The sequence below is a fragment of the Echeneis naucrates genome, chromosome 24 (assembly GCF_900963305.1).
Source record: "Echeneis naucrates chromosome 24, fEcheNa1.1, whole genome shotgun sequence".
NCBI lineage: Eukaryota > Metazoa > Chordata > Actinopteri > Carangiformes > Echeneidae > Echeneis > Echeneis naucrates.
The window spans coordinates 1,629,847-1,651,697 of NC_042534.1; the positions used below are offsets into that span (position 1 = coordinate 1,629,847).

Here is a 21,851-nt window from a genome sequence, read left to right on the forward strand (position 1 = left end):
GTTTCGTTTAATCTTCACCGTCGACGCTCCTGAACTCCTCTGGTTTCTTCATCTTTGCTTCCAGACGCTCCTCTTCTCTCTGGGAGGATCCTTCCTTTACTACGCCGATCATTTCAAACTCTACAGCGGCTTCTGCGCCAACCACATCAAAGTCCAGAAGGTCCTGGAGCGAGGTGAGGACGGCGCCGTCTCCGATTTAAAGGGGTTTGTGTGCAGAAGGTGACGCCTGCTGCTCCGTCTTCTTGTTGCAGCTAAAACCGACGGAGCCTTCAAACAGTTCCTGGAGGCCAGAAATCCGACCAATCAGCACTCGTCTTCTCTGGAGTCCTACCTGATCAAACCGGTCCAGAGAGTCCTGAAGTATCCGCTGCTGCTCCGAGAACTGGTGTCCCTGACAGACCCCGAGAGTCCAGAGCACACACACCTGACAGGTACAACGCACACACACACACACACACACACACACACACCTGACAGGTACAACGCACACACACACACACACACACACACCTGACAGATACAACGCGCACACACACACACACACCTGACAGGTACAACGCACACACACACACACACACCTGACAGGTACAACGCGCACACACACACACACACCTGACAGGTACAACGCACACACACACACACACACACACCTGACAGGTACAACGCGCACACACACACACACACACACACACACACACACCTGACAGGTACAATGCACACACACACACATACACACACACACCTGACTAACAGGTACAACACACACACACACACACACACACAACTGACAGGTACAACGCACACACACACACACCTGACAGGTACAACGCACATACACACACACACACCTGACAGGTACAACGCACACACACACACACACACACACACACACCTGACAGGTACAACACACACACACACACACACACACACCTGACAGGTACAACGCGCACACACACACACACACACACCTGACAGGTACAACGCACACACACACACACACACACACACACACACACACACACACACACACACACACACACACACACACACCTGACAGATACAACGCGCACACACACACACACACCTTACAGGTACAACGCACACACACACACACACACACCTGACAGGTACAACGCACACACACACACACACATACACACACACCTGACTAACAGGTGAAACACACACACACACACACACACCTGACAGGTAAAACGCACACACACACACACACACACACCTGACAGGTACAACGCACACACACACACATACACACACACACTTGACTAACAGGTGAAACACACACACACACACCTGACTGGTACAACACACACACACACAGCTCACCTCTAATGTGTGTGCTGCGTCCCTCCGTCCAATCAGACGCTCTCAGGGCGATGGAGAAGGTGGCGAGCCACATCAACGAGATGCAGAAGATCTACGAGGATTACGGCTGCGTGTTCGACCAGCTGGCAGCAGAACAGAGCGGAGCTGAGCGGCAGGTAACGTCTGTCGGCGTGAACACATTCTGAAGGTCCGCTCAGAAAATCGTGGCCTAACTGAAGGTGGTCCCCCCCCCTCAGGTGACAGACATCTCCATGGGGGAGTTTCTGGCCCATTCGTCGGTGCTTTGGTTGAATCCTCTTCCCTGTCTGGGCCGCCTGAGGAAAGAGCCGGAGCTCACGCTGTTCGGTGAGAAACGTGTCCGCCGGTGAGCCTGGAGCTCTCTGATCCGGGCTGACAGTCCGCCTTAACACTTTGTTTCATCCTTTTGTGTCGTCAGTGTTCAAACGAGCCGTCATCCTGGTTTATCGGGAGAGCAGCAAACTGAAGAAGAGGATGGTGAGTGTCGTGTTTCTGGAGAATAAAAAAATTAAAGGCAAACAGTGCAGAACCTCAGAACTGATTTCTTTCTGATGGACAGACCGGCTCCCGCTCAGCTGATCTGGATCCCTTCAGGTTCCGCTGGTTGATCCCAGTCTCGGCGGTCCAGGTCCGACCGGCCAACATCACAGGTGAGTGAGCCGCCGTCAGTCAGTCAGCATGTCCGTCCTCCGTCTGTGATCCGGTCCTGACCCTGACGGACTGTGACCGCTGTGTTTTCAGGCTCGGAGAACCCGTGTGTCTGGGAGCTGGTCCACAGCAGGTCGGAGGTGGAGGGCCGGCCCGAGACCGTCTTTCAGCTCTGCAGCAGGTGAGTCCAGATCAGCTGAGCGGCCCGAACTGATCCTCCATGATGAGGAGGATACTTTCTCACACCTGGCCGTGTGTTTGACTCACAAGGAAAACATTTAAGGCAGCTGAACGTTTAGACCGTTTTTGGACAAATCAGGACGATCGATTAATCGATCGAATTAATCGATTAATCGATCGTCCTGATTTGTTCTTAATAAACTAAACAGATAAGTAGTAAAAATGGCTGTTGTGCTCTTCTTTGACTCTTTCTGTTTCAGCGGGTTGGAGACGAAGACCAGCGTCCTCCGGGCCCTGCGCTCCCTCCTGAGGGACCGAGGGCCCGTCGGCTCCCTGAGGAGGTCCAGGCTGTCGACGGCTGAGAGGGGCGGCTCCTGGAAGACGAGGCAGCAGCGGAGTCGTGCCGACGCCCAGAGGGCGACTCGGCCCCCTGCGGAGGAGAGCTGCAGGGCCTCTCTGGGAGAAACCTGCTCCGAGCCGCTGCTGCCCAGCCGCTCAGACGCCGACTCAGCGGGGAAGAGGACCCGACTCTGCTCCCTGACCAGCGAGCTGGAAGCTCAGCTGCAGAGGCTGAACTTCACCGACGAGGAGTCGGATCGACGAGGTACATCCCAGGACGAGGACCCCCGGGCCGCGGAGGCCAGGCGGAGCTCCAGCCTGCGCAGGAGTCCCGGCGGTGACCTGCTGGACTTCAGCAGCCTGCTGGAGAGAGACTTCAGCGTCCAGAGCATGACCTCCATGATCAACGAGGACTGCTTCTACGACAGCATGTTGGGGATTCAGGCGGCCGTTCCTTCATTACAGGGCTGACGCTGAGGCCGACCGCACACTGCCGTTCTCCAAACAGGAAACTGACGCACAAATGTGCACAAACCTCCGTCTCTCCGAGCTCACGATTCCCGGAAATGATCTCCTCAAACTTCTCAAACACGACGAAAGTCGACGCAGCTGCTGCCGTGTTCGTATTTCACACTGATCCTCAGCTTCACTTTGACAAAATAAAAACAAAATAAAATGTGCAATCTTACAGCAAATATCACCAAATTCCTCAGATTTCACATGAAATTGTAAGATAAACATCTTAATCATATATATTTCTACACTTTCTCCTGTTTATCAACGTCAGGAGTTTATTCTCATAGCTGGGCAGATTATTTGGATTTTCACCTTTTTAAAAAAAAACAACCTTTTTTTGGTCGAGCAGACGAAACTCCAGAAACAGTTTTGTTTCAGAGTGAATTTTCATTCTTTCAGCTTCAAACCAAACCGATGAAACCAGCGAGAAACATAGAAAATGGACTCTCATTAGATATTCCATCGCACAAATACCAAACAGGTGAATGTTCAGAGATTCAGAGGCTTCCTCCTCGGGACCACGTGGTCTACGGAGGACTTTTATTTTGTGTCTCGAGCCGTCACTTCCTGTGGCTGCCTGTCAAACTGGACCGTTTGACCCTCAGACAGCCGAACTGAGTCACGGAGCTTCTGGTCTCCCCGTCGGCAGCTTCACTTCAGGAGGAAGAGACGGTCTGGTTTCACCAACTGTGATGATTCAGGCTCAGAATACTGGAACATCTCAACTGAACGCGCCTCAAAGACGAACCACAAACCTCCAAAACATCTTCAGGGACAGTTCCATGAGATTTACTGATGAAAGAATATTTACATTTACAGAAAAACGATCATTTCACTCACTGTGGATTTTTGAAAAGGACCAAAAATGGAACTCGATCTTCCTGAACGACCTCAGAAACTTGACAGATTAACAAACATTTCTTGTATTTTTCTGGACGAGGACGACGAATGTTTTGTGCTTTTTACCTCCTGCTGCCTGAACTCGTTATTTTTTTTGGCTTATTTGTTGTAAATGTTTTTTCTCTGTACAGTTCATTGTAGTTTTCTGTGTGACTTTCTTTGTTCTTGACAAAAGCGGTTTGTAAACGTCTGGAGCTGCTGGATTGGATCAAGCCTTCGTAAATCTGCCAGGTTGGATTATTGTATTTATATATTTTGTCTCTTTTTTTGTTTTGTGTATTTCAGTTGTGTAACAGAGGAAGTAGAAAGATGACTTCTCACATTATTTTTTGAATTGTTAAAGTATTTGGTAATTTATTTTCTTAAATATTTGTGTACAACTTTTTAATGACTTGATGCTGTTAAAACCTAATAAATGAAAACATGTTTAAAAGACGTTATTGATCTTAAACATTTCATATTGATCTGATCTGACCATGTTGGACACAAGCAGGAAACGATTTGTTTTTTTGTCTTCTGTCAGAAAGCTGCTTTCCTTCACTTCTCTTCCTGTTTCTTACATCATTGTATTTGCTTTGTGTTTGTTTATCAACTAGCTTGTGACTAAAACGTAGAATAACCGTTTACTGTAGAATTCGCGCTGTATTAAATCTGAACACAGAACAGACAGGAAAAAAAACCTGCATGTGAAGACAATTTAGGGACATTTTATGTCCAAAATAAATCAGAAATAAATTTAAAGTGAAGCTTAACATCCAAATCAGAAACACAAAAACAAGCTGTTGGGTCGGTTTATTCCAGAGGAAGAAGAAAAAGGCTGACGTTAATAAAAGAGTCGGATTAAAGGACATGTTGAATTCGTCTGCTCCGGTCAGGGTTCCCTGGTGACCAGCAGACCCTTCGGCCCCCATCAGGAGGGCAGATGTTCCTGATTTTTGGGGGCCACAGTTTGTCCTACACAGCCGGCGTGTTGTTTGAACAGCAGGAATGTGCTGAACTCGACCTCAGCTGCTTTAAACGCACACCTGCTTTGTAGGCCAGTGTGTTTTCATTTGTGTGTGTGTGTGTGTGTCCTCAGGAACTGTCGGATGATGAACACATCACGTCTCCGTCAGCTGGTGAGTGTTTACCTTCTGATTTTATTGATTTATGTGCTCGAGGTTTTTGCCACCAAACAACATTCAGTCGAGAACAAAAATAAAAACAGGCTGCAGTTTGGCCTGAATGTTTTAAATAAACTGACGCTCTTTACATGAGTACCAGTTCAATAGTACACAACTGACTAATTTGGTTCATTTCAAAATGACATTTTGGAAAAAAAAAAACAAAAAACTACTGATTTCCTCCCAAAAAAAAATATATATATTAATTGTTCATTGAATTAAAAAAAATCTGAAATATGACACAGATTTTAGTTTTTAGCCACAGCCACCCTCCAAATCATAAAAATGTGAATAATCATTTGTCCTCTCGATTGAATCAGTTGCTGTTTTAAACTTGACTAACTTTAATTTGAGAATTTATTGTATTTCTTGAGTTAAGTTCTTTTGGTTCGTTCAGTTGCCTGGAAGCTCGTAGAAAAATAACATAAAATACATTTCTGCATTTTTTTTTACAGCCAAAGTCAGTGAACATGTAACACAAATACAACACAAAAATTATCACACATCTCACTCCACAGTAAAAAAAACTAAACAAGAAGTCTGAATTCCTGGAGATCCACGGTGACTCTGTGATCAGACAAAAGCTGAATATTTATGTTGAACACCAACACGGATTTTTTTTTTTCCATCTCAGATCTGAATACGACACCGTGACAAAAAGCAAATCAATCAAAGTGTGTGTGTGTGTGTGTGTGTGTGTGTGTGTGTGTTCAGCGGAGATAAAGCACTTCATTTATATTCCTGTCTCTCTGCTGATTGATGTCTAATGGAGCCTCGGGGGGCCGTGTGTGTGTGTGTGTGTGTGTGTGTGTGTGTGGTGGGGGGGTTGTTTCTTCCAGATGGTTTGATTCAGCTCCAAACTATTATCACTGAGGCTGTGGGGTCAAAGGTCAAACTGTTCTGTTTCAATAGGAAGCTAATTTGTGCCACGCTGGGTTAAAGATGGTGGATTTGGTCTTCATAAACGACTGAAGCGTTAAAACGAAGCGGCTCGTTCTCGTTCTTTTAGCTTTTGATCCAACGTGGCTTCACATCGAAGGTACTGAGGAATTTACAGTCACTGGATTATTACATCACATCTTTTTATTAAATATTATCATTACAGATGATTCAAACTCCAGAAATGTTTTGACCCATTTCAATTTAATTTTTTTTTTATTAAATTTTTTTTAATTAAATTTAAAATTTAAACAGTTGAATTCAGTTCCTTTACATTTTAGCACAGAATAATATTATGAGCAGAATTCTCTCTGAAAGACGGTGCAGTATTATATAAACAAAAACACAATCATCAGGAAACAGCACACAACATTTTCAGACAGATAAAATAATCTTGTTAAACTCTGACCCGCTCTCTGTTTCCTGGTCAGGTTCCTGCTGGACGGCCATCTTTGTTTGGATCCAGAATCTGAAGCACAACTTGGGAAAAGACCTGAAAAATCAGTTTTCATCCAGTGGAGGAAACACAACGGGGTAATTATTCTTTCATTTAATTCAAGATTTAATGAATGGAGCTAATCATCTTTTACCAAAACCACCAAGAGTTTTTCATTCAAACTGAATTAAACCAAAATGTCTGAAATATCGAGCAAACAAAACCTCCAAAAACTAAAAAGACAGCCGGAAATAAAAAAAAATTAATAAATAAAAAAGAATAAATTCCGAGCAGAGGACGACGTGTGAAGGAGAAAACATGAGAAATGAGAGACGTTGTGCTGCAGAGGCCTGCAGGCGTGGAGTCAACCCTCCAGAGTCTGGTCCTGATAGACACCACCTCGTTCCACATGAGCAGCCGGATGCTGCAGCAGCGTTAAAGGGCCCGTTTAATAACACACTCCGTTAATCAGGTAATCTGCAGAAAATAACTATTCTGACAGATCCATCAATTAGGGATGAAAAAAACTGAACCCAGAACTGTTTCATATCTGGATACACATCAAAGTATCATAATTATCATTAAATGTTGAATTATTATTATTATTATTACATTCAACATTTCAGCGGAAAAGATCACATTTACTTATTTTTGTGTTTAAGGTAAAATTTCACAGATGACTTTAAAACATTTATAGATGAAGTCGATAAATAAATTGCTGCTGAAAATCATTTTTTTTACATTACACTCAAATCTTTCAGAATAAAAAAGAAATCAATGCACCTCCATTAAAATGTATATATTTTAGCATAAAGCAATTGTAAAATTATGTATTTAAAATACGTAGTCATATCTTCTTTATGATTTTTATATAATTCCTGCGAAAAGCCCGAAAAGTCTTTTTTTTTTTTTTTTATGAATTAATTTCTTGGATGTTCTTTTTTTTTTTGGCTTTCTTTGGCTGCAGCAGCAGTTTTTACCTGATTTAATCGGTCGGTTCGTTTGTTTGTCGACAGGAAACAGATCAGGGAGGATCCAGATCACTCAGCCTGTCTGCCGTTTGATTTTGGCCTTGGCAGAGGCCTGAGAAGATCAAACTGAAATCTGATCAGCTGATATCATTTTATACGGAGTCCATAATGTGGAATTAATCACCTGATAGCTTTAATTCTGCGTTGGATGAACTTTGAACAGCTCTCTCAGACAACATCGTGTTTACGGATACATTTTATTATGGAATTTAAAAATCAGCATGCCAGTCTATTTCTGGGACACAAACAAATAATGAAAATTGCTATAATTATTATGGAGACACATTTTTTACAATAATCTCTTTTCTGTTGCGACTCATTTGGAGTCTCCCAGCCAAACATCAGGTACCCATAATAACAACCCCCTTAAGAAAATCATTCTTCAACACATTTGTTTATATTTCAGCATCTTCAGGCCACAAATCTGTCCTCAGTGTGAGCAGCTCGTGTTTGTCTGTCTTCGACCTGGAATGTGCTCACAGTTTCCTGTTTGTTCGTTTTAAGATGTTCTGTGAGCACAATGCAGAACTCCCATTAGGAACCTGGCCGTTTTTAAAACGCAGCCAGCCCTTCACGATGACGTCACGGCTCTTTACCTCCGGTGGGAAACGCAGTCGTCTCAACTGTGTTTTATTTGTTATGAGTTCTTATTTCGACACAACAACATTAATTAGGCAGCGATGATGGCTGAAATTACGCCAACGGGGACTTAACTGCTGTGTTTTCCCAAAGAGGAGCTGCTTGGTGAAAATGTGTGTTTATTGTTTCCAGTTTGGTGGAAGCAGCTCATGTCGGTGCAGGTCTGAGGCTGATAAGACCGAGACTGGAGGATTATGGTAATAACAGGCTGCCACCGGCTGACTGCTGGGTCCCGTCAGCGCTGAGCGGGTGGGTGGGCTGCGGACTCTTATCACCGTGTTGCAGTGGGCGATTCTTCACACAGTCACATGACGGGCGACACCTTGATTCACGCTGCAGCCGGACAAAGAACAGCTCAGCGGTTTTATCACCAAACGAAGGCGAAATGACAAAACGACCCGGACGGCGCACGTTGATTGTTTTAAAAGCATGAATGATCCCGTCAGTCGTCTGAAACGAGTCTGTTTTTTTTTATCTTTTTTAAAGCGAAGTCTACTGACCAGCAGATATTACCAATGAAAACCAGCTTTTTTACCTTCGGGCTCGTTGTCATTTTTAAGAGGAAGGGCTTCCCACAAAACTCTGTGTGAATGTGTGTCAGAAAATCCAAAGCACAAAAACGTAATCTAACCACCAACATCCAACACAACAACCAAAAAACAAACTCGTCTGCTTTTGTGTGGCCGAAGGCGACAAAGGAAACCGTTTCTGCGGCGTTCTCCACCATCAACTCATCAGATAAGAACGCTGCTCTGCGGCTCCTTCAGCAGAGCCGCTGACCTTCAGGTTAGAAACAAAAACCTGTTTCCTCAGTCGGACTCAGGTCAGTTTGGTTTGTCTGATGGTTTCCTCCATTCACAACGAGCTTGCAGGAGAAAAAAGAAAGGACAGGACGCGTGATGCATCTTTTCCAGGATGCAGAATGGGATGAAACTGTATGTACAGTTGCCAAGGAGACAGCAGACAGAGGGGTAGTTAGAGGCTGTTAACCCACACACCCTGTGTTTTCATTCACACCGCTCCTCTCTGCTCCGTCCTCAGGAATCACTTCAGGAGACGCTGCCAGAGACACAAGACGGGTCACAGGTAAGACTCCGGTTTAACTTCCCCGCTCGTTAGTTTTCTCCTCCTGCAGCAGCTGTTCGACTCCATCGCGAGCTTAGCTGAGTGAATCCGGAGAAATAAACAACTTCATCCTGATGGATATTTGGGTTTTTGCTCCGCAGGGAAAATGAAAAAACAGAGCTCAGAAGGAGTGGAGCCAAGGGACGCTGCCGCTTTAAAGGGACATAATTGAGTGTCAATGATCAGCACATCAGCTGCAGAATAACTAAAGCAGGCAATCATTGGCCCCCCTTCCCCCTAAAACAGAAATCAAAAAACAGGGAAAAAGCTTTTCCCATCAGCAGCCTCAGCTGTGCGTCCGTCACGCTCCCACGCTCACTTCACTTCTCATTTCTCCTCTGGTTCCAGCCCGCTGGAGCTCGTGCCGAGGAATTATCTGCCCTGGACGCCGCCGAGCTGGACAGGAGGTGGGGGGGCTGAGCCATGCTGTCCACCGCCATTCAGATCCTGGCGTTCGCCCTGGCGCTCCTGGGCGTCCTCGGGGCCACCGTGGCCACTCTGCTGCCCAACTGGAAGGTGAGCGTCGACGTGTGGTCCAACATCATGACCCCCATCTCGCAGATGCAGGGTCTGTGGATGGACTGCGTCTGGTACAGCTCCGGCGTCTTCAGCTGCACCATGAAGAACTCAGTGCTGTCGCTGCCGGCGTACCTGCAGTGCATGCGGGCCGCAATGGTCCTGTCCTGCATGGTGGCATCTTTTGGGCTCTGCCTCGCCTCGCTGGGGCTCAAGTGTACCCGCTGGGGGGGCAGCCACAGAGCGAAGGGACACACCGCCATTGCAGCGGGGGGCTGCTTCATCCTGGCCAGTTTCCTCTGCCTCGTCCCAGCATCCTGGTTCACCAACGAAGTCATCACCGCCTTCCTGACCACGGACCTGCCGGACAGCAGTAAATATCAGCCCGGAGGAGCTCTGTGTGTGACGTTCATCTCCGCCGGCTTCCTTCTAGCCGGAGGGGTCATTTTTTGTTTCTCGTGTCCTGGAGAAAGAACCAGGCGTCCAGAATACGTTTCCTCGGCCAACCCTCACAGAGTTGTGCTGTACCGGGACGAGCAGCGGCGGCAGGAGCTGCAGATGGAGTGCAGACACCCGAAAAAAAGACAAAACAAAACTGTCCAGCTGCAGATGGACAAAGTGAAGAAGGAGAGACCGGAACAGGACCAGAAGCAGAGACTCTTCTCATCTCCGTCCAAACTGCCTCCAAAAGACATCAAGGACAGCTACAGCCTGCAGGAATACGTTTAGCCCACATGGCTGAGCGCTGAAATGTGGAGTTTTCAACTGAGGTTTTTCTGGCTCGTGGGAAGGGGGGAGGTGAGCTGGGGGAGGTGTGTTTGAGGGGGAATAATTACCAAATGTTGGGGATGACAGATTGTGGATTCAGCCGGATGTCTCAGAACGGAGACGGAAAGCGGAGAAGGTGGACTTGGAGGAACAAATAAACTGCACAGCCACCCAAAACACTGTAAATCCTTTAAAAACTGCCCGCAAACCTGCTGCAGCTTTCACAAACCAAAGGTCTGAAGAAGAAAGAGCTGAACCTACTGATATAAAAAAAAAAAGGGGGGGGGCGAGTGAAATTGAAAAGCCATCATTTCCAGCTGTAGATGCTGTCTGCCTTCTGAGATTAACTCGTGCTCACACAGGGCCGGCCCAAAGCTTTCTGGGGGTCGGGGGGCAAGATCGAACAGCCCACCCACCCCACCCCAACCAACTCACTAACATAACAATGAAATTACACGTATAACTTTGAATTAATCCAATTATAAAACACAGTTAAGAAACGTTATTACAACACAACTCAAATGTGGAGCCAACGAGCCCTGAAAGTTGTTTTTAGGCTCAAACTTAATGATGAAAACTAAATGTCTCCTTCACTGAAGCGGGAACGTGATAACACGTTAATAACGCTGGCTTCATTTGTGGACTGCTGAGATGTTTGTTTCAAAGCAAAAGCTTAGATTCTTTAAAGCAAACAATCAGTTGAATCTTAAATTTTATAAGAAATTCATAGTTTTTTTTTTTTTTATCATTTCACAAAACGTCCTCCTGTTAAAGTGTTTTAACTAAAAGTGAATTAAATTCTAATAAAAGAATCCCTCAGCTCCTTGTCCGGGTCATGTCTGCTTTGGGCCGGCTCTGATTTCAGCAGCACATTTTGGAAATCTCTTCCAAGCGTCAGTGCATGAATGTTGTCTGTGCTTTAGAGGCTACTTGCTGCTTATATGTCGTAAAAAAGCTGCTGTTGTACCGAAGCAATAAAAGGATCGTCAAACTTTTTAAAATTCAACGCTTTTGTCATCGTTGTTGTAGACTTAGAAATCCATTCCAGATCCAAAGAGTCAGGACGGCGGCGTCCGCTCCGTCTCTTCGCGGCGGTCCTCGGGGAGGCGAGAGGTGCAGAGGAGCATGGAGGGAGGTAATGATGCTCTTTGCTTTCCCATTATCCTCTCACCACGGTTGGACGCACACTGCACATTTACACACAGCCCTCCACCTCCCACTTCCAGCTGTCAGAGAAGGACATCCAGTCATTTTCAGGATGTGACTTAAAGCCTGATGGAGACCGGAGAGTCCATCGTGTTGTGTTCATCGGGTGGACGAGGTGTCCTTTTGACCCGAGGTGAGCTGTCAATCTCACCTACCAACGCCTGTCGGGCACAAAGGAGCGCGGTGAGCTGGACGCCCACGCTGCCTCTCAGGAAAAGCCTCAAACCTGCAGAAAGAGGAACACAAAATCGATTTATGGAAGGAAATGGAGTCGATTCGTCAGCGCGGCAGCAACATTTCACAGTGACGCATTAATGTGGAGAAAAAGACTCATTGAAGCACAAACAGCCAGAAAAGTCAGCGAGAAAAACCAAAGCAAAGCTCAGCAAGCCGGCAAAAAACCACAACAGCAGAATAGTTTGTGTGCTTCTGCAGATCAGCACCGTTTGGACCAGACTGGACTCAAACTTAAAACATTGGCCTTTTTTTGTCGTTTTGGAAACAAGACACCAAGAGGCCGCCACAACTCCCAACCCAAAGCTGAGCACTTCAACGTTAGAGAAACACTGAAATTTGACTTGACTTTGTTGTGTTGCCAAATTAAATTTCACTGAAAAATCAGGAAAACTTGTGACACATTCATATAAATTGGCTGTACATCTATTCTGATATGTTAAAACCTAGAAATCCATATTGATTATGATCTTTTTATTTTCAATAAATTCTAATGTGAAAAGAAAGAAAAAGAAAGAAAACGAAACAGTACAATAGTTTTATTTCATAAAAACGGTTTTGCACACGTTGAAAAACACATTTTAATTGTTATTTTTATAAAGATCGCTGCTGTTGTTATGTTTGACTACAAATATCTCAGATAATCCGTCACAGTCTCCATATGAATGTGATGCTCAGCTCTTCAGGTCACATGACGCACAATTAAAACTGTCTGTAAACACACAACATGAATAACAACTGATTCGGGTAAACTGCCACTCCTGAAAATGGGCAGAACAGAATTCCAAAGTGAACAGGTATTAACTGAACTAAAAGAGAAACCACACCTGTTGTTTTCAGCTCTGCAGCATTTCTACCTGCGGTATTTTAAATACACGGATGAGATGATGATAGAATTTGAAACAGATTTATAGGACATTCTATCTATTGTGAAAACACAGACGATAAATTGAGCCCTGATCTGACCTGTCTGATCACAAAAGACTGAAAGCACGGTGATGGCAGCTTTAATTAAATCAACAACAGCTGTCATGTTTGACCTTTATCCACTCAAACCTGTTGGGCTTCTTTTACTTTCACATTATCTATGTAGATATATGGATGGATAGATAGATCGATCAGGGAATTGCGGTGTGACGTAAAAGCAAAACTGACATGCTGCGGTCTTCATGTGAGGCAGCCTGTGATCCAGTTCAGGTGGGAGTCCACCTTTAATGCTCGTGGCGTGAAGTTTTGATTCCAAACAAAACACTTACTAAACATCGGAACAAACATGCCATCCACCAGCACCATCTTGAATCAGTCCAGCAACAAATGATACATTGATGAAGTTTGACAAAGTGAAACTAAATGATAAACTAAGAAAATGCTGTTACTGTTAAGGTGCCCTGGTTTTGGGTTTGAACTCCGGGTTCTCCCTCAGCTTCTCCTCCCAGAGTCCAAACACACTTTAGGTTGACTGGTGACTAAAATATCTGCAGGCCGGAATGTCAACAGTTGATCATAGAAGATCATAGAAGCAACAATAATAATCATACATGTTTAGACAAACAGGTTCTGTGAAGGTGGAGACCTCTGTGTTGAGTTACAGATTTCATAAAAGTGAAAGTAAGAACAATGAAGGAAATGAGCTTCATACTACAGATGCTGACATTCACTGAGTTCTCTGCTCCGTTAACTCAGGACTGTTTAAGTTCCTTCAGGTCATTCAGACACGAAGGATCTGATAGGTTCTGTTGTCCCAGAATGACAGCAGCAGGACGGACACTTTGTTCCTCAAACTGATTCAAGAAGAGAAATTCCAGGTAAGATGGTCAGAGTAAAATCTGACTGTTAACACAGATACATTTTACAGGTACAGGTTCAGGCTCAGGTTGTTTTGTTTGTTGTTTAAGCAAATTTAATCATAAATAAAAACATTTTGAAATACTAATGCATCCATAACCCTTCAATATTTGTAATATTGAAATGTATTTATCAATTAAATTCACTGCGAGAATGTGGAATTGGTTGTTTGGACGGAAACAACCAAGCGAGTCTAAACCTGCTCCTAAACCTGCTCCCGTTCCAGAATCTCCACGTAAGTTTACTTAAAACTGTCACCTTTATTCAAACTTACATTGTGTGCAATGATGTCAACAATATTTTTTACTTTATTTGTCTTCTATCTGTCAGTTCTTGATGAACCATGGAGGGAAGTAAACTGGAGGTGAGTGAGTTTCCCTCCAAATGATTAATTTAAACACATTAAAGTGATCAGAAAGACCACAAGCTGATCTATTTAATAATCTGATGTTTACTTTAGTCTTTTTACTCTAAAGTGTGATGTCATGTTTTCTTAGTGAGGAAAAACAGAGAGATCTTCAGTATGTGAAGAACTACAAACCTCCAACTGAAGGTCAGCAGGTCCGGATTCTTCTTCATGGACCAGCTGGATCTGGAAAGTCCAGTTTCATCAACTCTGTCCAAAGTGTCTTAAATGACAGGATGTACAGACAGGCTTTGGCAGATAACATCAGCGGGTCCTCTTTCACCAAAAAGGTTTGGAAAACTTTTGATTGTGTTGATAAAGAAAGTAAAATAGTTTTCAGATGAGTGTTCCTTCATGAAAACAGCAGATTTAGAACCAGGAAACTACGTTCAGTCAGTAAAATGATCAAACAATGTTCCCACAAAGAAACAGAAACTATGGAGATTCATTTACTGACGTCACTTTGAGGATAAATGTTGATTTCAGTTTACAAGAGATGGAATTCAAATGTTAATGAGTTTGTTGTGATTGTTGTTGATAGTTTATTTGAATTTAACCGTCACGTTCTAATTGCTGATGTTGGCAGCTTTCCTCCACAGAATTCATAATAACTGTTATTTTCTCCAAACTGTCTCATAGTACACGACCTACAAGGTCCCAAAGGACAAAGACACCTTTTATCCTTTTGTCTTCAACGACATCATGGGCCTGGAATCAAGAGAACAGGGTGGTGTCCACGTGGATGATGTCAAACTGGCTTTGAAGGGACACATGAAGGAGGATTACCAGGTAAAGCTGCTGTTAAAGTCTGCAGATTAATTTTTTCTGACTGATCATTTAGTTGTATTTATTTCTAAATTGTGTGACTGTAATTTAACCTGAATTGAATATTTTTCAGTTGAATCCTCAATCCAAGCTGTCAGAGGAAAATCTGTACTACAACAAATCCCCAAAGCCCAACAACAAAGTCCAAGTTCTGGTTCTTATCATTCCTGCCGACACTTTGGCCTTCATGAAAAATGAGCTTGTTCAGAAAATTCGAGAAATCCTAATGGCAGCTGCTGACCTGGGTAAGAACTTTTTTATCCTGTATTTTATCTGCAGTGGGTTTTAAATCACATTCTGCTGGAAAAGCATCATTTTATTGTTGTCTCCGTTTGCCTTGATTGGAATATAATTATGTCAGTTTTTCTGTTTTTCTTACAGCGATTCCTCAAATTGCTTTGATCACAAAAATTGACCAAGCCTGCCCTGAAATCAGTCGAGATTTGAAGAACGTCTACAGATCAAAGTACCTGAAAAGAAAGGTTGGTTTGATTAGTAATAATATTATGATGGATTGGCAGAGAATCACATTTTAAATGTTGAGGAGTTTTTATTCATACTTTTCTGTTTTACTGCATTTGTTGTTCTGATCCATCCATCAATTATAAAGATGCAGCAGCTCAGTACAGACGTGGGAATTCCTATGAACTGCATCTTCACTGTGAAGAACTATCATGAAGAAACCAAACTCAACAATGATGTTGACACACTGATCCTGAACGACCTGACACAGATCATCACCTGTGGAGACGACTACCTGAAGTTCCTGTTGGATCAGTCTGACTGATTAATTTAAACTCGTAGTCGTACTCAAACAAAGAGAGCTGAATCCTTCAGGATGTCAGAAAATCTGTCAGCCAAACTGACCAGCAGGATTTCTGACACAATCCTTTTATGTGATCCATTTAACCTCCAATTAGTTGGCCTGTTTTAACTTAAAGCTTCTCAAAGATCCTGCAGATTTAAGAAACTGTCTCCGTCTTCTAAACTGTTTTAATCCTCCTAATACTGTTAAAATGTACAGAGCTTTAAAATACTCTCTGCTTTTCCAAAGATGGAAACCTTCAAATTAAAATAATAAAAAGAGCACTGATGTGTTTAAAGACAGAAGAAAGAAATTAAAACATTTACAGACTTTGATCAGATTGATAAAAACTGAAATTGTTGAACACAAATGAACCTTCTTCAGTTACTGGCAGGTTTTGTTGCCTTCATGGTGAGAACTTAGTCATGAAGTGCTTCCTGTTATTTTCTGATAAATTACAGTCTGAACAGTCACATCGCCTCCTCCAGACTGGAGTACATCACCGTTCAACAGACAGAAAATAACCAATGAAAAATGTGATCAACAGAAATTTAAATAATAATCTTAATTGTAATGTAAATTCTCTGATGGCATCAAAATGTATCTGTCCTTCATTGTGTCTCTGTTCAGAGTTGAACAGCTGAATTTACTCAAATTAAATAACCACATCTTATTTCAGTAATGAGTGTTGAGTGTTATTCAGCTTGTACCAAAGTTAGAAACCAGTCAACATTAATTAGCTGTAACTCAAAGCGAGCTGAACTTTAACTTAACTCAGATGTTTTGATAACATTTCATTTGTTTTATTTTAAGAATGTTAAAGTGCTTAAAAGGTAGCAGCACAGTGGTTATTGTTGTCCCACAACAAGAAGGTTGTGGGTTTGGTTCCCGGCCCGGGGCCTTTCTGTGTGGAGTCTCCATGTTCTGCCTGTCTGGGGTTCAGGTTTTCATGTTTGGGTTCTACCTGATAACACCAGAAGAGGTCAGTGATTTCTGTGTGTCCACAACAACCTCATTTTGTGTTGCACTTTAACTCTTTCGCCTTTTCTGTGTTTCTCACTTTTGGCCGTCTGGGCTTCCGTCTTAGCGGCCTGTGACCTGTTGCTAAGCGACAGCAACACACTCTTTCGGCTCCGACAAAGCCCGCGAAATTATTGGTTTGATCCGTCCACCGTTAAAGTCAGAGAGTTAAACACGAAGCAGTAATGAAACAAACACAGACGACAACATTTAGTGTTTTGGGAAGTTTTCCCTCCGACGACAGAAGAAGAGCAGGTGAGGCGGCTGTCCTGAAGAAGGAGACCGAGAACGAGCCAGGTGAGGCGGCTGAGTGAAGTTAGCATGGTTAGCTTTAGCAGGTAGCCACAGCTGCCTTTCCTCGTTCCAACCTGTTGGGCCCACTTTTGTTTGACAATCTAAACACTTTCAAACAAACAGAAAGCAAAAGGAAAAGCTGAGTAAAGCTGTAGATAGTGACCAGTTTTTTATCACACCTAAGGTAATAAAATCATGTCACTGAGTCTGGGAAGTAAAATCCTGCTGAGTTTCTTTGTCAGCACAGCTTCAGGTGGTTGTATTTGGACTATTTAGTCTGAGTTTTCAACGGTCATCATCAGTGAAAATATTTTAATTCATCACAAACACTGAATGTTCATTCTTCAATTTAGTATCATATGTTTTTTTCCTAATAATAACAGGCCTCCTGTTAATGGAATCATTACAGAAATAGAATTTGAATAAAAAGCAGCAGCAGTCTACAGTTTACAACAGTTTAATCTGTTGTCCATCTCGGTCCATCTCGGTGATGATGATGATGATAACCCTAACCCTCATTATCTGCTGGTCCAGACCAGCTGAGCTACTGATGGCAAGACTGAATGGTAACATGGGTCAGTTACAATGATGTCTGTATTTCACTGTTCTTCTTACAGGGATTCCTCAAGTCACCAAAGTCTGTTCTGAAATCAGAAATTTAAAGAATGTCTGCAGGGTCCGGTCCACCAAAGAAAAGGTTGGTTTAATTAGTAGTAATGCTGCTGTAGATTGGCTGAGAAGTCACAGTTGGAAAGTTGTATTGGTATATTTACTGAATTAGCATCTATAAACAACCTTTTCTGAGTGAAGCTACTTACCTCGGCTGTGAAGGGAATCAAAATTCAATCGGTTGAATTTTCAGCATTTTTTTCAACAGTCAGTATGAAAAAGTAATGTAGTTGGACAACAGGCATCCAGTGGCATGTGTTAATTTATCCAAATTCATGAGAAATGAACAAATCATAACTTGTTGCCGTTTGCTGTTATGACATCCACAGACACACAAGTTGGACTAATGCTCCATGCTGTGCACTCACTGTCACCTTTATTTAATTTAACTGACCTCCTTGGCATGTTTTATAAGAGTGATATAAAGAATAGGAGTGGTAGAATAACTTTATATAGTTAGATATTAATGGTTTATGGTTGTCTGTTCCAGTTCCTTCAGGTCATTCAGACACAAAGGACCTGATAGTTTCTGTTGTCCCAGAATGACAGAAGCAGGACGGACACTTTGTGCCTCAAACTGATTCAAGAAGAGAAATTCCAGGTAAGATGGTCAGAGTAAAATCTGACTGTTAACACAGATACATTTTACAGTTAAACATTCAAGTTCAGGTTGTTTTGTTTGTTGTTTAAGCAAATGTAGTCATAAATAAAAATATTTTGAAATACTAATGCAATCATAACCCTTCGGCATTTGTAATATTGAAATGTATTCATCAATTGACTTCACTACGAGGATGTGGAGTTTGTTTAAACAGAAAAAATCACAGGAGTCTAAACCTGCTCCCGTTCCAGAATCTCCACGTAAGTTTACTTAAAACTGTCACCTTTATTCAAACTTACATTGTGTGCAATAATGTCAACAATATTTTTTACTTTATTTGTCTTCTATCTGTCAGTTCTTGATGAACCATGGAGGGAAGTAAACTGGAGGTGAGTGAGTTTCCCTCCAAATGATTAATTGTTAATCACATTAAAGTGATCAGAAAGACCACAAGCTGATCTATTTAATAATCTGATGTTTACTTTAGTCTCTTTACTCTAAAGTGTGATGTAATGTTTTCTTAGCAAGGAAAAAAAGAGCGATCTTCAGGATGTGAAGAACTACAAACCTCCAACTGAAGGTCAGCAGGTCCGGATTCTTCTTCATGGACCAGCTGGATCTGGAAAGTCCAGTTTCATCAACTCTGTCCAAAGTGTCTTAAATGACAGGATGTACAGACAGGCTTTGGCAGATAACACCAGCGGGTCCTCTTTCACCAAAAAGGTTTGGAAAACTTTTGATTGTGTTGATAAAGAAAGTAAAATAGTTTTCAGATGAGTGTTCCTTCATGAAAACAGCAGATTTAGAACCAGGAAACTACGTTCAGTCAGTAAAATGATCAAACAATGTTCCCACAAAGAAACAGAAACTATGGAGATTCATTTACTGACATCACTTTGAGGATAAATGTTGATTTCAGTTTACAAGAGATGGAATTCAAATGTTAATGAGTTTGTTGTGATTGTTGTTGATAGTTTATTTGAATTTAACCTTCACGTTCTAATTGCTGCCTTTGATTCTGATCAGATGTTGGCAGCTTTCCTCCACAGAATTCATAATAACTGTTATTTTCTCCAAACTGTCTCATAGTACACGACCTACAAGGTCCCAAAGGACAAAGACACCTTTTATCCTTTTGTCTTCAACGACATCATGGGCCTGGAATCAAGAGAACAGGGTGGTGTCCACGTGGATGATGTCAAACTGGCTTTGAAGGGACACATGAAGGAGGATTACCAGGTAAAGCTGCTGTTAAAGTCTGCAGATGAATTTTTTTCTGACTGATCATTTAGTTGTATTTATTTCTAAATTGTGTGACTGTAATTTAACCTGAATTGAATGTTTTTCAGTTGAATTCTCAATCCAAGCTGTCAGAGGAAAATCTGTACTACAACAAATCCCCAAAGCCCAACAACAAAGTCCACGTTCTGGTTCTTATCATTCCTGCCGACACTTCAGCTCTCATTAAAGATGAGCTTGTTCAGAAAATTCGAGAAATCCGAACGGCAGCCAGTGACCTGGGTGAGAATTTATTTATGCTGTATTTTTATCTAAAGTTGGTTTTAAATCACATTCTGCTGGAAAAGCATCATTTTATTTTGTCTCGATTTTCCTTCATTGGATTATAATTATGTCAGTTTTTCTCTTTTTCTTACAGCGATTCCTCAAATTGCTGTGATGACAAAAATTGACCAAGCCTGCCCTGAAATCGGTCGAGATTTGAAGAATGTCTACAGATCAAAGTACCTGAAAAGAAAGGTTGGTTTGATTAGTAATAATATTATGGATTGGCAGAGAATCACATTTTAAATGTTGAGGAGTTTTTATTCATACTTTTCTGTTTTACTGCATTTGTTGTTCTGATCCATCCATCATTTATAAAGATGGAGCAGCTCAGTACAGACGTGGGAATTCCTATGAACTGCATCTTCACTGTGAAGAACTATCATGAAGAAACCAAACTCAACAATGACGTTGACACACTGATCCTGAACGCCCTGACACAGATCATCACCTGTGGAGACGACCACCTGAAGTTCCTGTTGAATCAGTCTGACTGATTAATTTAAACTCGTAGTCGTACTCAAACAAAGAGAGCTGAATCCTTCAGGATGTCAGAAAAACTGTCAGCCAAACTGACCAGCAGGATTTCTAACACAATCCTTTTATGTGATCCATTTAACCTCCAATTAGTTGGCCTGTTTTAACTTACAGCTTCTCAAAGATCCTGCAGATTTAAGAAACTGTCTCCGTCTTCTAAACTGTTTTAATCCTCCTAATACTGTTAAAATGTACAGAGCTTTAAAATACTCTCTGCTTTTCCAAAGATGGAAACCTTCAAATTAAAATAATAAAAAGAGCACTGATGTGTTTAAAGACAGAAGAAAGAAATTACAATATTTACAGAATTTGATCGAAATAATAAAAACTGAAATTGTTGAACACAAATGAACCTTCTTCAGTTACTGGCAGGTTTTGTTGCCTTCATGGTGAGAACTTAGTCATGAAGTGCTTCCTGTTATTTTCTGATAAATTAAAGTCTGAACAGTCACATCACCTCCTCCAGACTGGAGTACATCACCGTTCAACAGACAGAAAATAACCAATGAAAAATGTGATCAGCATAAATTTAAATAATAATCTTGTAATGTAAATTCTCTGATGGCATCAAAATGTATCTGTCCTTCATTGTGTCTCTGTTCAGAGTTGAACAGCTGAATTTACTCAAATTAAATAACCACATCTTATTTCAGTAATGAGTGTTGAGTGTTATTCAGCTTGTACCAAAGTTAGAAACCAGTCAACATTAATTAGCTGTAACTCAAAGCGAGCTGAACTTTAACTTAACTCAGATGTTTTGATAACATTTCATTTGTTTTATTTTAAGAATGTTAAAGTGCTTAAAAGGTAGCAGCACAGTGGTTATTGTTGTCCCACAACAAGAAGGTTGTGGGTTTGGTTCCCGGCCCGGGGCCTTTCTGTGTGGAGTCTCCATGTTCTGCCTGTCTGGGGTTCAGGTTTTCATGTTTGGGTTCTACCTGATAACACCAGAAGAGGTCAGTGATTTCTGTGTGTCCACAACAACCTCATTTTGTGTTGCAGTTTAACTCTTTCGCCTTTTCTCTGTTTCTCACTTTTGGCCGTCTTTTGGCCGTCTGGGCTTCCGTCTTAGCGGCCTGTGACCTGTTGCTAAGCGACAGCAACACACTCTTTGGCTCCGACAAAGCCCGCGAAATTATTGGTTTGATCCGTCCGCCGTTAAAGTCAGAGAGTTAAACACGAAGCAGACATGAAACAAACACAGACGACAACATTTAGTGTTTTGGGAAGTTTTCCCTCCGACGACAGAAGAAGAGCAGGTGAGGCGGCTGTCCTGAAGAA

General features: G+C 42.4%; 4 protein-coding genes across 4 annotated transcripts in view; all 4 read left to right on the forward strand.

The window, feature by feature from the left end:
- The window catches only part of tiam2b (TIAM Rac1 associated GEF 2b), a 30,208-nt gene extending 25,824 nt beyond the window's left edge, over positions 1-4,384 (forward strand). Inside the window, exons 18-25 of the mRNA XM_029496766.1 lie at positions 65-173; positions 252-431; positions 1,384-1,502; positions 1,584-1,692; positions 1,784-1,842; positions 1,925-2,015; positions 2,107-2,194; positions 2,454-4,384. Of these exons, the coding sequence (XP_029352626.1) occupies positions 65-173; positions 252-431; positions 1,384-1,502; positions 1,584-1,692; positions 1,784-1,842; positions 1,925-2,015; positions 2,107-2,194; positions 2,454-3,003 (1,305 nt within the window). The 3' untranslated portion in view covers positions 3,004-4,384. The remainder of the gene's footprint in view (positions 1-64; positions 174-251; positions 432-1,383; positions 1,503-1,583; positions 1,693-1,783; positions 1,843-1,924; positions 2,016-2,106; positions 2,195-2,453) is intronic.
- Positions 4,385-8,898: 4,514 nt separating this feature from the next.
- Positions 8,899-11,284, forward strand: LOC115037877 (claudin-20-like). Its single transcript, XM_029496638.1, has 3 exons — positions 8,899-8,942; positions 9,198-9,242; positions 9,630-11,284. The coding sequence occupies exon 3, from the start codon at positions 9,705-9,707 to the stop codon at positions 10,524-10,526; it is 822 nt and encodes a 273-aa protein (XP_029352498.1). The 5' UTR covers positions 8,899-8,942; positions 9,198-9,242; positions 9,630-9,704; the 3' UTR covers positions 10,527-11,284.
- A 2,357-nt stretch (positions 11,285-13,641) lies between these two features.
- LOC115038026 (interferon-induced protein 44-like) lies at positions 13,642-16,564 on the forward strand. The gene is made up of 8 exons (XM_029496839.1): positions 13,642-13,810; positions 14,003-14,085; positions 14,181-14,214; positions 14,348-14,546; positions 14,896-15,045; positions 15,155-15,326; positions 15,463-15,563; positions 15,692-16,564. Exons 2-8 carry the CDS (start codon positions 14,004-14,006, stop codon positions 15,866-15,868), a joined length of 915 nt encoding a protein of 304 aa, XP_029352699.1. The 5' UTR covers positions 13,642-13,810; position 14,003; the 3' UTR covers positions 15,869-16,564.
- Positions 16,565-18,838: 2,274 nt separating this feature from the next.
- LOC115038198 (interferon-induced protein 44-like) lies at positions 18,839-20,530 on the forward strand. The gene is made up of 6 exons (XM_029497071.1): positions 18,839-18,859; positions 18,999-19,193; positions 19,560-19,709; positions 19,820-19,991; positions 20,128-20,228; positions 20,354-20,530. The coding sequence occupies exons 1-6, from the start codon at positions 18,839-18,841 to the stop codon at positions 20,528-20,530; spliced, it is 816 nt and encodes a 271-aa protein (XP_029352931.1).
- The last annotated feature ends 1,321 nt before the right edge of the window (positions 20,531-21,851 follow it).

Coding starts and splice junctions, on each gene's coding strand:
- LOC115037877 (XM_029496638.1), top strand. CDS start 9,705: ATGCTGTCCACCGCCATTCAGATCCTGGCGTTCGCCCTGGCGCTCCTG.
- LOC115038026 (XM_029496839.1), top strand. CDS start 14,004: ATGTGGAATTGGTTGTTTGGACGGAAACAACCAAGCGAGTCTAAACCT. Junction 14,547..14,895: donor GGTCCTCTTTCACCAAAAAG/GTTTGGAAAACT, acceptor ACTGTCTCATAG/TACACGACCTACAAGGTCCC. Junction 15,046..15,154: donor ACATGAAGGAGGATTACCAG/GTAAAGCTGCTG, acceptor AATATTTTTCAG/TTGAATCCTCAATCCAAGCT.
- LOC115038198 (XM_029497071.1), top strand. CDS start 18,839: ATGGAGGGAAGTAAACTGGAG. Junction 18,860..18,998: donor TGGAGGGAAGTAAACTGGAG/GTGAGTGAGTTT, acceptor TTTCTTAGCAAG/GAAAAAAAGAGCGATCTTCA. Junction 20,229..20,353: donor CAAAGTACCTGAAAAGAAAG/GTTGGTTTGATT, acceptor TCATTTATAAAG/ATGGAGCAGCTCAGTACAGA.